A 17,059-nucleotide genomic window follows, 5' to 3' on the forward strand; every position below is an offset into this window, starting at 1 on the left:
TGAGGAATAGAGATGAGCGAGTATACTCGTTAAAGGCAATTGCTCGAGTGAGCATTGCCTTTAGCGAGTACCTGCCCGCTCGAGACTGAAGGTTCGGGTGCCGGCGCGGGGGAGCGGTGAGTAGCGGTTGTCAGCAGGAGGGAGCGGGGGAGGGGGGGAAAGGGAGCGAGAGATCTCCCCTCTGTTCCTCCCCCGCAGCTCCCTGCCCGCCGCTGGCACCCGAACCTTCAGTCTCGAGCGGGCAGGTACTCGCTAAAGGCAATGCTCGCTCGAGCAATTGCCTTTAGCGAGTATACTCGCTCATCTCTACTGAGGAACAATAGCTTGTGGCTAGGCAATTTGGAACAAAAACTGGCGATGACATGTTAGAAGAAAGCATGGATACATGAATGCTCCATCAACAGCTCGTATAGAAAATTCACTTTCATTAGCGTTTCTCTTTCAAATAAATAAAATGATCAGTTTACTAAATTACAATTAAGTACAACTAAATTTCATCCAGATCAGCAAACATGCAAATCTAATTTGAAATACAATGCATTCAGAAGTATGAGTAGGGCATATAACATATTTCAGACAAACTACATAAAACGACAATAAAAGCCCCTTTCCCAAATTGGCTTGTGCGTTCTTATCATACAGTTTGACACGTATAATTGTTTGACAAGAAATTAAGCTAACCGTTCTCTTGCTGCCTTAGGGCTCATACTGAAGCACTTGTCATGCTCGTGTCACGACAACATTCACCACTTGGAAAACCAGTCCCAGATGAACCAGCTGTACTTACTGAGTTGTACGAAGACTTGTTCAGATCATGAACACAACATTGCCTATGCACAATCTACTGTGTATATGAACTACTGGATTCATGGACCACTAGAACATTGCTTTGGTGAACATGATACACTATTGCTAATTCTGACTCGAATGTGTTTCACATGCTGATTTATTATATGCACACACATACAATTGAAGTCAGTAATATAGATATACAGTAATTTAAAAACAACTGTTTATAATATGAGCCGGTCTTCTCCTCCTTCTTGAATAATGCGCTCGGTTGAAGATTGGTTTTGCTGTTTCAGAAAACACATTTTCTTACATTCCATCAGTTGTTCAAAATCTTTCCACATCTTCACCTGTTTCATGTTAGGCCCATGGCTTTCTCGTATAGATTTTTGTTTCTCTCTTAATTTCTGTAAAACAAAAAAAAAAGAAAACAGAAGGCCATGAGCAGTATTCTCAAGAATGTGATGCTTTTTAATTTGTGTGTAAACGTCAGTAACGTTAGTTGTACTATACCGAACTAGCACACTACCTAATCACTGAATGGCATCCGGCTTAAGGGACTCTCTCAACTGGACAACGCCTTCTCTAAAGTAATCAATCCTGGCTGTCACTTTGGATGTTGTTCAACTCCAGGGAGGACTGAAGTTTTTGCAGAAATATGGGCTGCGGATGAGGTAGCAGCCAATAATCAATGATAACAGCTGTAGGTGGTGATATACTTACCATGCAGAATTCTCTAGTGACATTGAGTCCATCAGAGTGGAAGCTACCAGCGGCAAACCACTGAGAGAAGAGGAGATGTTGCTCCCCTAACACTATTTTTCTGTAGTACACTTTAAGAAGCAGCACGGAGGACATTAAACCGCAGTACTGAGCAGTGTAGCTGTGAATCCAGCATGGGGGCAAGATAGAAAACTTACTAAGAAGCTGCATGTATGTCTCTCTCTGCCCCTGCCTCCGTCTTCCCCTCTCCTCTCCATAGACTTCCGTGGGCTGCAGCTCTAACTTGATCTCTCAGTTAAAGGGGTTGTCCCGCGGCAGCAAGTGGGTCTGTACACTTCTGCATGGCCATAATAATGCACTTTGTAATGTACATTGTGCATTAATTATGAGCCATACAGAAGTTATAAAAAGTTTTATACTTACCTGCTCCGTTGCTGGCGTCCTCGTCTCCATGGTGCCGACTAATTTTCGCCCTCTGATGGCCAAATTAGCCGCGCTTGCGCAGTCCGGGTCTTCTTCTTTTCTGAATGGGGCTCCGTGTAGCTCCGCCCCGTCACGTGCCGATTCCAGCCAATCAGGAGGCTGGAATCGGCAATGGACCGCACAGAAGCCCTGCGGTCCATGAAGACAGAGGATCCCGGCGGCCATCTTCAGCAGGTGAGTATGAAGACGCCGGACCGCCGGGATTCAGGTAAGCGCTGTGCGGGTGGTTTTTTTAACCCCTGCATCGGGGTTGTCTCACGCCGAACGGGGGGGGGGGGTTTAAAAAAAAAAAAACCCGTTTCGGAGCGGGACAACCCCTTTAACAGACTTCTGTATATAGATCAGTACAAGAACTGACTGATAAGTGGAGAAAGAGGCCATTTTCTGCAATGCGATATATAAAAAAGTTTCTCGTCTTTGGTTGTACTATTGATTTATGGGGAAAAAAATGATTAACATAACATGTTCTGTGATTGTTTTATTTTCATTCAATTTTTATTGAATTAAATTAAACAGCTTAAACTGAAGTACAAGAAAAAACAGTATGCTCCACACAAGCACCAGGATACAAGTGGCTTCAGGAGAAATCATTTGGTGTGTGCGAAGTGAAAAATCACTGAAAAAGGAAATATACAGCAAAATAATCACAATACTTACCAATCTACTGATACAAGAGGATTGGTAAAAGGACCACATCCCTCAACATGCAGACAGCCAGGTACTGATGAACAACCACTCACACACCTTCCTTATACTGAGGAGGGCGGCTGCTTAGCACTATACTTAGAGTGTCAGGCCACAAAGTATGTGTAGTGCACCATGCAGACTTACAGCCTATAGCTCCATTTAGATGGGACGAATGTGAGGCAAACGATGCCCGACACTCGTCCCCACAGACTCTCGCTCCTGTGCTATTGCACGGGAGCTAGTATAGCTGGCTTGCTTACAGAGCGACCAGCAGGGGGCGGGGAGGCTGCAGGAGATTTTACTCCTCACGCTCCACTGCCCCTCTCCATTGACTTAACATAGTGGCCGTTTAATACTGAACGGCTGCTATTTACACTGAATGATGATCGTTCAGCTGATTGTCCATCGTTCATACTGCATAAACGATGGACAATGAGCTGATTGCGCATCGTTCAGTGTAAATAGCAGCCGTTCAGTATTGAACAGCTGCTATGTAAAGTCAATGGAGAGGGGAGGGGGAGCGCAAGGAGAGAAATCTCCCCTAGCTTTCCCGCTGTGAGCCAGTGATACTAGCTCCTGTGTAGTAGCACGAGAGCAAGTATGTGCGGGGACGAGTGTTGGGCATCATTTGCCCAAAATTCGTCCCTTCTAAATGGAGCTTATTAATAACTCCAAATGACTGAGATTATTGACGTAAAGGGGCTTTTTTACCGCCTCCTTTTCTGCACTTATTTATGAGCAATTTCAACATTAAACCATCTTCTTATTCTGTACATAATGTCAATGAGGAAAAATACTGTTGTGTTTTATCATGTTCATTTTGCCTGGTTTATTCAATTTCACACTTGATGACGCCAGCATGACTTTTGCTATATATAGTGATATTACCACCAAAGATATATTTCTGAATGCGCTTATTCATACAATGTGGCTATTTGGTTTTGCTACTGTACTAAAGCAACTATTCATTTGTGCATAAGAATGTGGATAGTATGTTCCAACCGCAGATACAAACATAGAAGCTTAACACTGCCAGAACCTGCCTTTCCCTAATAGGATTACAGTGCAATCTGAAGAACAGGTGTGACTTATAATTGGGATGATGAAAAAGGCGTTGTATGTGCACAACATCTCCATGGAGAGTGACTTTCCATTATTTATATGAAATGCAACCGACAAGGATCACATTACAGTTAATGAATCATTGCAGGAACCTCTGCTGACGTCACGACTCTTTGCCTCTACCCAAAAGCCAGCACAATGCCTGTTTCTCACAGTCTGCACTAGAGAACTAGGGGTTTCATAGAACAATCATATGGCTTTAAAACTTGAGAAAAGTTGGTTTATCCAACAGAGGGCATGGGAAACAGACATTATCTGAAGAGTACAGCAAGTACTAGCTACAGTTGCTCTAGGTTATGATAAAGGCCTGACTACTAAAAATAGAGTTAGGAAAATAGACTCCCGCACTGTTTAGTCATTTTATTAAGAGGGAAACCGTTTTTAAACAATGTGTACTAACAAGTTGTGTGTAAAACGTTTCTTTTATACATAATTTGTCATTTACAAGCAATTTCCAGGACACATGCAGTAACATTAGTAGCGTTTTAGAAAAGTGATATGCTGCAGTGTGGAGTTTTTCTGTGATCTTAACAATTTGTTTACATAATACACAAAATCAACTAACTTCAAATGTACTAGTACAGAGTAGTTTTTACTTTTTGGGTAATAATCCTCTTTGAAGGCACTGCTTCAAAAAAACTGCTCTGGAAATCACTGATCATTACAGGTGTGACTTCCGAAAACCCTACAAACAGACGCTTATCGTCAAGGGAAGGAAACTGCAGCTGTCAAAATAAACAAGTGGCCATGTAATACATAACTGCGCTGTGTCCACTAGAGCACAAGCCACTCGTCCATAGCGGTACTCTACTCGGGTTAATAGAGTGGGAATGACAGATGTTTACACACCTTAAGGCTGGGTTCACACAGGACGGATTTGCTGCAGAATTTCCATGCGGATTGTCCACCTGTGGCTCCTAATCCCGTTGTCAGCTAGCAAAGTGGACGAGATTTTGCGAAAATCTCATCCAAACTCTGTGGCCAGTCTGTTGCAGACAAACGGTGTGGAAACGGCCATGAGGTGCGGAAATTAAATACGCAGCATGTCAATTCTTTTTTTTCCCCACAGCGGCCTCTCTTCTCTCCATGAAATGCAGGTGGCGAAGCTGCTCCAAAACCCGTAGCTGCGGCTTTCCAGCGGAATTCTAGCGGATTTTCGGTCCGACCAATCCGCGAGAATTCCACTAGAAATCCGTCCCATGTGAACCTAGCCTTATACGGCATATGGATCGGGATGGACACAACCAGCTTTAGAGTGGTTGTCCTTTTGGACAATCCATGTTTTTTTTAGAAAGGTACCTTGATAATAAGTTGATCATGAACTCTCCCCTGCTAGGGCCTCCAGACATCAGATATAATGTGTAAGGAGGCCTGGCAGTAAGTATTCAATTTCTCTGCAATACCACCACAAATGAAGCATTACACAGTGCCCATTCACATCAATAATAAGAATCTTAATTTGTATAGTTCCAATTTATTTCCGCAGCGCTTTCAAAACATGGGGGAACACAGACAAGACAATTACATGTGGTATACACTTATTTGGGGAGAGACGGGGTGGGGGTGGTTCAGGAGATAAAGGGGCAGGAGACGAGGCACGGGGGAGCACAAAACAGTGCAAAAATTACAGACGGTATTTAATTATTAGGAAACAGAACAGTGGGGGTGATAAGGAGGTACAGGGGCAGAAGATGTATACAATAGGCAAAGTGAAAGGTGCAGGGAGCCAAATTGAGGGGCAGAGGGTATGTTGTGGGTGTGGGGGAATAGATCAAGAGATTTGGTATGCCTCCCTGAAGAGGTGCATTTTTAAGGCGTGTCTGAAGTTCAATGCGTCAGGGATTGTCCGGATGTTTTGGGGTAGTGCGTTCCAGAGGACCAATGCTGCCTTAGTGAGGTCCTGGAGGCAAGCATGTGAGGATTGAACTAGAGGGGTGTTTAATCTCAATGTGTTGGCTAATCGGAGTGTGCGGGCTGGGTGGTGTATGGACAAGAGGAAGGCAATGTATGGTGGCACAGCGCCATGGAGAGCTTTGTGGGTGAGGGTGATAAGCTTGAATTTAGTTCTGTAGCGGATGGGTAGCCAGTGCAATGACTGACATAGTGCAGAGGCATCTGAGAAGCAGCTGAATAGGAAAATTAGTCTAGCTACCGTATTTAGTATGGATTGGAGAGGGGGAAATCTGGTTCAGGGAAGGCCAATGAGCAGTGAGTTACAGTAATCAAATAGGGAATGGATGAGGTCGACAACGAGTGTCTTTAGCGTGTCTGTGGTGAGAAATGGTTAGTCTGTGTAAAGCAGGACAGGTCTTCCAGAGCTAAACAGCAAATTGGAACAAAGGGAGAGAAGAGAGGCACAATGTGGTGCTCAGAGTGTTAATAAGTCTGGGCATAGGGCAGACAGTGGTGATGAAACTGGCTCACCTTAGGGGGTTGTGCAATGCTGCTGGGCACAACCCCAGTATGTGCTTGTCTGACAGAAGCTGCCGATGTCAGAGGATCACTGTGTCGGGGCCATGTTGGGTAAGATAAATCGCTGTCAAGTATCCCTAAGGGAAGAAGGAACATCAGAGAAGCAAACAAACGTCTTATAGTTGAAGGAAAAGTAGCTTAGTTGACTCTCTATATACAACATGCTTTACTTTTTACTACTTGAAGAAAGGGCAATGAAGCACAGAACTGTGCTGTGTATAGAGAGTCAAAGCTAATTTTCATTCACCTACCGGACTGTTGCTGCCATGTTCCTCCATCTCGTTGGGATATCTAAAAGCTACTCCAGAGCTAGTGGTGTACCTTGCAGCCACTCTCCACTTTGGCCAAAACAAAAGGATTCTGAATTAATTAATTAATTAATTAATTAAGAACTCTTCAACAGGGTATATGAAAATTGTTTTAGTAGGTTAGGTATACTATACAGCAACATTTTCCAAAATATATTGCCACAAGGTTTTATACAATAATGGCTATTGCAAATGGCCTCATGTACTGTGGATATAAAGAGTCTACACACCCCTGTTAAAATGCCATATTTTTGTCATGTTAAAAAATCTGAAAAAGATGAATCATTCCAGAATTATTTCTACCTTCAATGTGACCCATTATCTGTACAATCCAATGGAAAAACAAGCAAATCAATAAGGCTGCCTGCACACGACTGGATCGGATTCCACATGCGGGATACCGCTGCGGAATTCGACCCAGTGCCCGGCCGGTGGCCCCTGTGTATCTATCCAAAGTCTTCTTGTCTGTATTGCGGATGTGCCGGCCGTCGCGTCGGTGCAGATGCGCAGTACAGATAATGCCGCGCCGTCACTAGGCGATGATACGGATCTCGCGACCTTTCCGCAATGAGGATTGCGTAAGGGCTTTGGGTCAGACGGCTTCCGTTGAGTTCAATGGAAGCCATCAGCATGGAATCCGCCTAGAAAGTATGCTGCGATTTTTCCCCTGCAAGCTGAAAATCGTTATTGATTTCTGCTCGTGGACAGGAAAAAAATTCGCTTTTCCATAGCATGGTATGGCATGTATTTGCTGCGGAATCCAGAGGCGGAAGCCTGCTCCAAATTCGGCAATGCAAATCTGGCCATCTGCAGGCAGCCTTAGGGTGGAAATGTAAAGACAACAAAACTTCCATTCTCTGTTGTAGCAAAACCACACGCACGGACGGACTATAGATTTTTCTGTGTTCATTCCAAAATGTCATGAACTCCGTTTTGTACAGAGCCATAATAGGGGTTCCTTATAGGTAATATGGGGATGCTACTCTACCTTAGTAGGACTGATTTCATATAACAGCCTACAGTACATGCATACGGTACCCATCAGAGTTTGTATAGCAGTGCACAAAAAACACCTGTCTCCATACTAAGGAACCATATCAAATATATGCACTGTTAAATAGGCTTCATGCCTATGTGCATGAAAAAGTCTCCTAGTATGTATAAATGAGTTTTAAACAGAGGACTAAACATGTGACAGTGTTCACTTCCAGCTTTTATCATAGACGAGAAAAGGTTAAAAATTAAACCATCAGTTTTAAAATACACTAACCACAATTTTCCTTTGCATCTACTAATCTGTAACTAAAGAAACACTTCTGTCAATCACACTACTTGTCAAACCAAAAAGAGCATACGAAGGAACTCCAGGAACTCATATTTTTACTGTAAAAGGAAATGTTTGACGGGTATTTTAGGCTTTCACCATCACTGTACTATACAGAATAGGAAAGGAAAAGTTAAGTGTCCAATTTCTAGCACAGGAAAAAAGACTGCAAGCAACATACACAAACACTTTCCCTTTAATAGTAATTTATTATTGCAAGCCCTCTTCATCCTTGTACTTTACAAGATACAAAACACTTCTATTCTGCTATACACAATTAACAAATGGTTAATTAAACATCCTGGATTGCCCCGCTTGGAAGGATCATATTACAAACAGACGTTTTTATACATTCTACATTAGAATACTATTCATAGCTTTGGAAGAAGCAAAATCCATTAAATAAACCCAAAAATGTTAAGATGAACTATTTTAATACTATATAAGCAAACTTAATCCTACAGTAGTAAACACACTGATTGCTTTTATGAGCTGTATGTATGTGAAGGTGAGGGCTAAAACAAAAGGCAAAATTTAAAAACAGTTATGCAGTATATTATAGAGGCATTAAAAGTATTTTTTACCTTTCCCAAATTTTCTTGCTCTTGAATATTCTTTGAATATTGGTCCCTAAAAGATAAAACACACATATAGCAGAGTTATTATAATAACAATCTGACATGATGTCTTGCTAACCAGTATATACATAAAATTAGTTTTCCAGTTTCAACAAATAAAACATGATTCACTGTATAACAGTTATGCAAGCTTTCAGTTTATTTACTTTTTATGGACAGATGGTTTCAGAGTATAATAAATAAAGCCTGTGTGTAGGTATCCATGGGAACTAAAAAAAAACAAAATTGTATCCACTTAAAGGGCCACTCTGCTGATTTTTTTTTTCATTCACTATGTAGCTATCTCCCTGGAAAATGTTAGTATTACATTGGTTAGCTATTTTTTCCTAACTGAAACTCCTGGCCTCTTTTTCCTCAGATGGTCATGTGATCTCAATTCTGACCAGCTCAGATCTACTTGGGTTTATGCTTTCTGAAACTAGTCAATTTCTCAGTCTGTGTTATGCTGCTGCATGAATCCTAGCACAGAAATAGTCTACAAGTTGATGGTCTACAAGGGGACACAGGCACTCAAGTCACAGTTACTGATGATGACCACACAGCTCCTGTCATACAGTTATAATAGAGGAGATCACATCTCATCCTCTTGACTGGATACGTATGGTCTGTACCCTAATTAGGTGAATATAGAAAGAAATAACTAAACTGTCCCACCAGCAGGTAGAAATGGTACAGCCCCTAAGCTGATGCATCATGGGATTGATTTTAAAGTGAAAGTAAAAAGAAAATCTCACTCTCAAGATAGTGCCTGATAAGTATCGGACAGGTGTGGCATGGCATGGAAGTGGCTGCAATACACAGAGGAGATCTCCAGAGAGTGACAGGCAATCAGGTTAAAAAAGACAGGGTTGGAAAAATATGTTCTCTCCGGAGTGACCCTTTAAAAAAATTAACTAAGAAAATAGCAGCACAAGTGATTTAATTTGTCTAGAACTATAATATACTTTAGAAATACCCACTGCTGTATTTCTCAGTGTGTAGAACTTCCTCCTTCCTCATGTACATACGTTCAATCTCTTGTACCCATTAGGGGACTGAGATTTTCAGGGATTAGGAGAATGGCTCTTTGTATTACAGGAATGGAGGATCATAAACTTACAAGTACGTATATTAGGAAAACATTCCAAACAGCTTATATTGACAGGTTCTTGGAACAAATTGCAATGTGGGAACAATTAAGGTGGAGTCAGATAGAACAGGCCCAGGGTAAATAAAAAAAAAGAACTATGATGCTGCATGTCATATCAATAGATAAAGATCTACACTAAAATGGTGACACAGACAAATTTCTATCTGCAGTCGTCATGTGGGCAAACTTCTGTGTAGGAAGTTGTCATGGAAACATTCTGTCATTTTCTAGTCTTGTGCAGCATTTCACATTAGTCCAGTGCTCAATCCCAATGAAATGACCAAAGTATGTAACGCATACTTTCTATATATTGTTCCACCCTTTCACATGGGAATGACGCTCTCAAAATGTATAGAAAGATATTACATCATAGTACTATAACAACAATGCGACATGGAATTACTAAGAAGAGACATACAGTGCCTTAAAAAAGTATTCACCCTCTTGATGTTTTTCCTGTTTTGTCGCATAGCATCCTGGAATTAAAAAGGATTTTTGGAGGGTTTGTACTATTTGATATACAAAACATACCTACCATTTGAAAGGTGCTAAATATTTTTTATTGTGCCATCAACATTAATCAAGATAAGAAACATAACTTAAAGGGGTTGTCTCGAGGAAGCAGTGAAATTATTTTTTTTCCCAGTCCCCCTTATTAAGCAAACATTACTAAGCACCCGTGTAAATGACTTTTCTAGCCGGTTTCTACTTACAGTTCCAGCGTTTCAGCAACTTATAAAAAGTTTCCCCAAGATGGCCGCCGGCTCTTTTCCCGTCGCTTGCTGTAGCCCGACGTGCGCGCTCCCGAGACGCTACCAGCTGTGTCTCCCTGACAACCAGACGCCCCGCAGCCGCCGACCGGACCCCACAGCCACCGACCGGGCCTCGGGATTGAACGCGGCCGACCACGGCACACGCTCTTGGGCCACAGTCACCCACCGCCAGGCAGCAGGTAACCGGCGCTAGGCCCCGGCTCCCCCGCGCTAGGCCTCGGCTCCCCAGCGGTAGGCCCCGGGGCCACAGCGGTAGGCCCCGGGGCCCAGCGGTAGGCTCCGGGGCCACAGCGGTAGGCTCCGGGGCCACAGCGGTAGGCCCCGGGGCCACAGCGGTACATTCCCCCCTGCGCACACATAACCCCCGACCCCTCACTTACATGGACGGATGGGCGGCTTCACGGCAGGGCTGCTGGGCTGGTCTGAGCTGCTGAAGTTTCTGCACCCCTCTCTAAGAGAGGATGGTAGCAGAATGGCCGCTCCAGCGCGCTCCCGAGAAGTTACAGCTCGTCTGCGCATGCGCAGAAGAGCTGTAGCGGCGAGCACGCTGAAGCGGCTTGTGCTCAGAGCAGAAGACCGGACTGCGCAAGCGCGTCTAAAAAAGCAAGCCGCCAGCTAAATTAGACGGAACCATGGAGACGGGGACGCTAGCAACGGAGCAGGTAAGTGAATAACTTCCATATGGCTCATATTTAATGCACGATGTATATTACAAAGTGCATTAATATGGCCATACAGAAGTGTATAACCCCACTTGATTTAACGAGACTACCCCTTTAAGTCCATAAGTATTCACTAGCTGAAAGTTAATACTTTGTTTACCTTTTGTTGCAATTACATATGCAGGTCTCTTGGGGTATATCTCTATTAGTTTAGCAAATGAGATTTTTCTCATTCTTCCAACCCTTTGAATAAGATTGGTTGTATTGGTGTAGAGAAGTCTTCAGGTCATGCCCCAGATTCTCAATTGTATTGAGGTCCTCAAAGTGACTAGACCATTGTAATATTTTTAAATGTTCCCCTTAGACCCATCCAGTGTAGTTTTAGCAGTATGTTTAGGGTCCTTGTCCTGCTGGAAGTTGAACCTCGATCACAGTTTCAAATCTTTGGCAGCCTGACACTGGTTTTCCACAAGAATTACCATGTGTTTAATACCATCTATCTTTCCTTCAATCCCTGCTGTTGAGCATCCGTACAGCATGATGCAGCCACCACCATGCTTCACTGTGGTAATGCTGTTCTTGGGGTGATGGGAAGTGTTGTGTTTGCACCACACATAGTGTTTCACATAATGGCTAAGCAGTTCAATCTCAGGTGCATTTACATGAGATGACCTGTCAGACACAGATGGCAACAGGTCATCCCAGCGATAATCGCTCTTGTGCTTTTACACAGGAACGATGATCACTAATGAATGGGGTCGGAGCAGGACGGAGATCATTCTGGCTGCCCATCTCCATTCACAGTAAACAGGCAGTCATTCATAGATCAACTGCCTGTTTATATGGACCAATCCATCGTTCAGTTTTTATGCATGCAGAAACTGAATGATGAACGAATTTATCGATTGTCATTCGGTCATACATGCATTTAGACTAAGCGATAATCATTTAGATTCTCACCGATTGCGGGAATCTGAACCATTTCTCAGCCCATGTAAAAGGACTCTTAGTCTCATCTAACCAGTGCACCTTCTTCCATGTGTTTTCTGGTCACTCTTCCATAAAACCTCACTCTGTGGAGTGTATGGGGTAGAGTGGTCCTATGGACAGATACTTCCATCTCCACTGTGGATCTTCAGAGCTCCTTCAGCATATGTTCACATGGGGCATAAATGGTGTGGAATTTCCCCACAAACAATCCGTAGCATTTATAATACAAGTCATGTGAATATGATATAAGAAGTCTCATCAACATGGTATGGAAAAAAATTGCACAAAGTTCACAGCTAAATTGACATGTGATGCGGATTGTAAATCTGTAGGATGTTAGTTTATGCTGTGCATTTTCAAAGCAGATTCCACCTCTTCAAATGTGTGTGACCAGACCCCTTGAGTTATCATTGGTGTCTGTGTTGAATCTCTGGCTAATGCCTTCCTTGCCTGATCTGTGAGTTTGAGTGAGTGGCCTTCTTTTGTCAGGTACGAGGGGGTGCTGATAAGTCTTTGGTTTTTTTTTTTTGTTTCTATGGTAACGAATGTTACATTACATGAAAGCCTTATGTGTCTAATATATGTTATCATACTGGAGAATCTGCGAATTTCAGCTAAAGGAATAGCAGACATCATGGGGATTTCTCGTGAACGTGTTTGTGTCATTATCCATCAACATTTGAACATGAAAAAGCTATCTGCAAACTGGGTCCCCGAATGTTTGACAACAGATCAGAAAAGCATGCGAGTGAAAACTTCCCGGTCCATTTGTCAGCGTTTCCGGACTGATAAGAACTTCCTGGATCGACTGGTAACTATGGATGAAACCTGGATTTATTTGTATGACCCTGAAACCAAGGAGGAGTCATAGAGTGGAGTCACAGTGGTTCTCCTCGCCCAAAGAAGTTCAGGGTGCAAAAATCATACACTAAGGTGATGGTGTCTGTGTTCTGGGATAAGGATGGCGTGCTGCTAGTAGACTAACTTCAAAATGGTTCCACCATCAATGCAAGGTATTACATTGAACTTTTGGACCAATTGAAGGCAGCTCTGAAGGCCAAAAGGCGTGGCAAGCTGTCCAAAGGAATCTTGTTCCTGCAAGACAACGCATCCACTCACACTGCACAAGCGACCACGGGCCGCAGATCAGAAAGAACATCCGGCCATGACGGAGGAGACCCTCGCTGGATCCGGAGAGGTAAGAAAATGTCTTTTCCTCCCCATGTCCGCGGGCATGCACGGATTCCACTGCAGGATTCAGCAGTGGAATCCATACGTGCAAGTGGACATTGGGCCTAATTCATCCAGTACATGGCTTTCTTTTTTTCTATTACTCACTCCATGATCGCCTGTCATGTCTATTATGCACCTGCTTACAAACAATAAGGGAGAGATATAAAAACAAAAGCAAAAAAAAAAGCTGGGAATTGCCCATAGTACTAAATCATGACTGATTGTCCAACTAAGAAAGGGTAATAAGTAAAAAGATTAGGTTTTCCATGAACACAGAGTTTAAACCAGTTGTCCCTAACTGGTAATTTGACAATACATTTATGGTGTGGCTCCTGATCAACTTCCAGTTAAATGTGACTCATAAGATAAAAAAATAGAGGTACACAATCAAGGTCATTGATGGATAAAGCACAGTAAAGGTAGCTTCACACAGGAAGATTATCGCCTTAATCACTTGAAACAACGATTTGCTGTGATAGTCATCCCGTATACACACAGCCAGTGACCAGGCCCTTAGTGAGAGATCACTCAGTAGTTGCTAGTTGCTTCATTTCAACTCAGTAAAAAAAACAAAGTAACTAGTCAGCGACTTCTCGCTCAGGGGAAGCAGCACTCGTTCAATCTTTGAATGGTTGCACTTTTGCAGTGAATGAAAGCGGGTAGCCAGAAGCGATCTCTGGCGCTCCACCTCTATTTACCTAATGGCTATTGGGCGCTTATGCACCTACAGTTGTCCTGCCTAAGAGTACCTTTAATGAGCCTATAAGATGTTCACACACAGAGGAAAAAAATCATGTTACATGCTACAGATGTTCTCTTATGTTACAATGGCTGAAATCTGCGGCAACATTCCACAACAGACAGGAGTACAATGTACTTCACATTTATTCTGCTGTTTGTGAACTCCATCTCCTTGATCTGCACTGCAGCTTGCTGTAAATTTTCGACGTAGAAAATCTGTAATAAACAGACTACATTAGGGCTGCGGTCAGATGAGCGATTTTTTTTGCACACCTATGTGCGCAAAAAAATTGTGTCTATTAGTTTCCATTGGTCCATTGGTTTCCTATGAAGTGTTCACATGTCCATTTCATAGAGGCGCAAAATACTCGCACCTGCAAAAGATAGGACTGCGTGCCTATAATGCGCGCCGGTAAGATCTGTGCTGCGCGTAAAGACATTGTGTGATGTTACAGAGGTGACAGGGGATGAGGGGACTTCTGGAGGGTTCCGTTAATCGCCGTGGGGTGTCCCCTCATCACTGAACACTGTGACAGCACTGTCACCAGTGTTCAGTGATGATGGGACTCCTCGAGGACATGAAGGACTCCCCTGCCAAAGCTGTCACAGAGGACCGTGATGATATTCCATTGCTTTCAATGGGGTCTACCCTAAAAATCATCCCTAGCTGTAGGAAAAATAAAACTTAACTCACCTAGAAGCGCTTTCCGGCTCTTCTCCCCATCCCAGTCAGTGTTCTTCTGTATTCTGGTGGCCGGGGATTGAAAAATTTTCACCTCCAGAAAGCGCTGCCTCTGATTGGCTGAGCGCTGTGATCAATCACAGGCAGCACTCAGATGTCATTCAATGGCTGAGAGCCATTGTCTTCATTCAGCCTAACATACTATGTTATGTTACCAGTGTGTAGGAGCCCTGAGAAACTGAAAATAATTACAGCACTTGTTCAATACTATGAAAAGCCTGACCTGTTGGGGAAGTCATGAGGACTGGAGTTTGGAAAACATTGATATAGGGGAAACAAACAATATAGTGTCTCAATATATAAAAGCCAACTGTGTTATCCGGGGGTGGGGCTTCGGGCTGTTCTCCTACTCAATGCCTTCCTGCCCCATGGCGTAAATGTATGTTCTGACTAGGAAGCAGTTCCTGCAAATGAACAAACATCTACATCCCATTGATAGCGCAGTACAATCCAGATATGAGTGATAGCTGGCCTTCCGCTGCAACAGCGTGGATCAATGAGAACACTGATCCCTGCTGTTAACCCCTTTTTCATGCCGCAATCAATATTGATCATTCATGGCGTGTATAGGGTTTACAGAGTGAGAGCGCCCTGTGAGGTCATTGGCCCTCTGCCATGCAATCACTGAATTAAAGATTTACAAGAAGTGCAAGTTTAAGTCCCCTACAGGGACATAAAAAATGTAAAAATAAATAAATAGCAAAAAAAAACTAAACATTTTTTTTGCGCACCGATCTCTGTTTAAAAAAGAAAAAGAAAGACCCATGTTGGTTTTTTCGCATCCATAAAAACCTGTACAATCAAGTAAACACACTTTTAATCTTGCAAGGCAAACACTTTTATATAAAAAAAAAAAAAGAAGGAAAAACTAACCCAAAATGCTTTTTTTGTTTATTTCACCTCTCAAAAAACACAATAAAGGTGATCAAAAAAGCCATATATACCCCCAAATGGTACCAATAAAAACTACAGCTCATCACGTATAAATCAAGCCTTCACAAAGCTTTGTTAGTGGGAAAAAAAAGTTATGTGTCTTTGAAGGCAGGGATGCAAAAAAAAGGTTTTATTGTAGGTATTTAATAAGAATAGGGGGATTACGAAGGGTATTTTATTGTGTAAAAAGTGAAAAAAAAAACTACAAAGAAATATATAGTATGATCTTGGTATTGTCGTAATCGTACTGACCCGCAGACAAAAATGTATCAGGTCATTTATGCTGCATTATTAATGTAGAATTAAGGTAAAATTTACGGGGTTTTTTCTCCCTGACCTCAAAAAAAAAAAAAAAAGAATATGCAATATATTATATGTACCCCAAAAAATGGTACTAATAAAATCTGTAGTTCGCTACAAAAAAGCAAGCCACGTCAACAACAACAAAAAAAAGTTATGGCTTTTGAAAAGTGGCAATGAAAATCCCCCAAAAATTGTTGCGCCTTTGGATCCAAAATAGGCCAAGTGACTAATTTTCTACTGATGACCTATCCTGAGCAGCAATGCCTTTTATTATACTTCAGACTCTGATGCCGATGCAGATGTCTAGCCCTGCTGCACTGACAGAGGTTAAGCTGACAGTCAAGGATCCCAAGCGGTGGACCCCCGCTGACATTATGACCTAACCTAAGAATAGTTCTTCAACAGTAAATTCCCTGAAAACCCCTTTAACAGGATCTGTCAACAGTATTAGTGTATCTTGACACCACCAGCAATAGCCGGTGGAGTCAAGATTGACAGGGGGATGACGCCCCCTAAGGGTGATTGGCTGCGCAGCTTCTTGGCCAAAAGGTCCAGGAAAGGCACTAAACAAAGTTACAAAAGGCATATAGCGGCCGCCGGGGCTGCAGCCAGATAGTAGCTTCCCTGTCAGTGCGGAACCAGGAACTTTAGGTGTTAGCGCAGGGGAATGTTCTTTAATTATCAGCAGATGGCTACCACAGAGCACACAGCGGGTGGCCGCCACAGAGCACACGGTCGCCGGACGCCACGGAGCACACGGTCGCCGGACGCCATGGAGCACACGGTTGCCACGGAACTCGGAGCCGGCGGCCGCCACGGTACTCGGAGCCGACGGCCCCCACGGAACTCGGAGCCGCCGGTAGGCAGGCGGCGGTAGGGACGGACCTCACATCTGCTGCAAGGATGGAGGCGTCAGGCCGGCAGCCGGGTGGGATACATGGCACAAATTCCGGCCGGGACACAGGTGAGATGCTGCTGTGTTTCCAACCATTTCTGCTGGCCCTGCT

At 43.2% G+C, this 17,059-nt stretch overlaps 1 protein-coding gene across 2 annotated transcripts in view; it reads right to left on the bottom strand.

Annotated features, from left to right (window-relative positions):
- Positions 1-932: 932 nt before the first annotated feature.
- The window catches only part of IFT81 (intraflagellar transport 81), a 135,207-nt gene continuing 119,080 nt past the window's right edge, over positions 933-17,059 (bottom strand). For both annotated transcript variants that reach the window (XM_066603266.1, XM_066603267.1), the window contains 2 exons: positions 8,493-8,538; positions 933-1,196 (listed from right to left, as the gene is read on the bottom strand). In XM_066603266.1, the coding sequence (XP_066459363.1) occupies positions 1,014-1,196; positions 8,493-8,538 (229 nt within the window). In that variant the 3' untranslated portion in view covers positions 933-1,013. The remainder of the gene's footprint in view (positions 1,197-8,492; positions 8,539-17,059) is intronic.

The sequence above is a fragment of the Eleutherodactylus coqui genome, chromosome 5 (genome assembly GCF_035609145.1).
Source record: "Eleutherodactylus coqui strain aEleCoq1 chromosome 5, aEleCoq1.hap1, whole genome shotgun sequence".
NCBI lineage: Eukaryota > Metazoa > Chordata > Amphibia > Anura > Eleutherodactylidae > Eleutherodactylus > Eleutherodactylus coqui.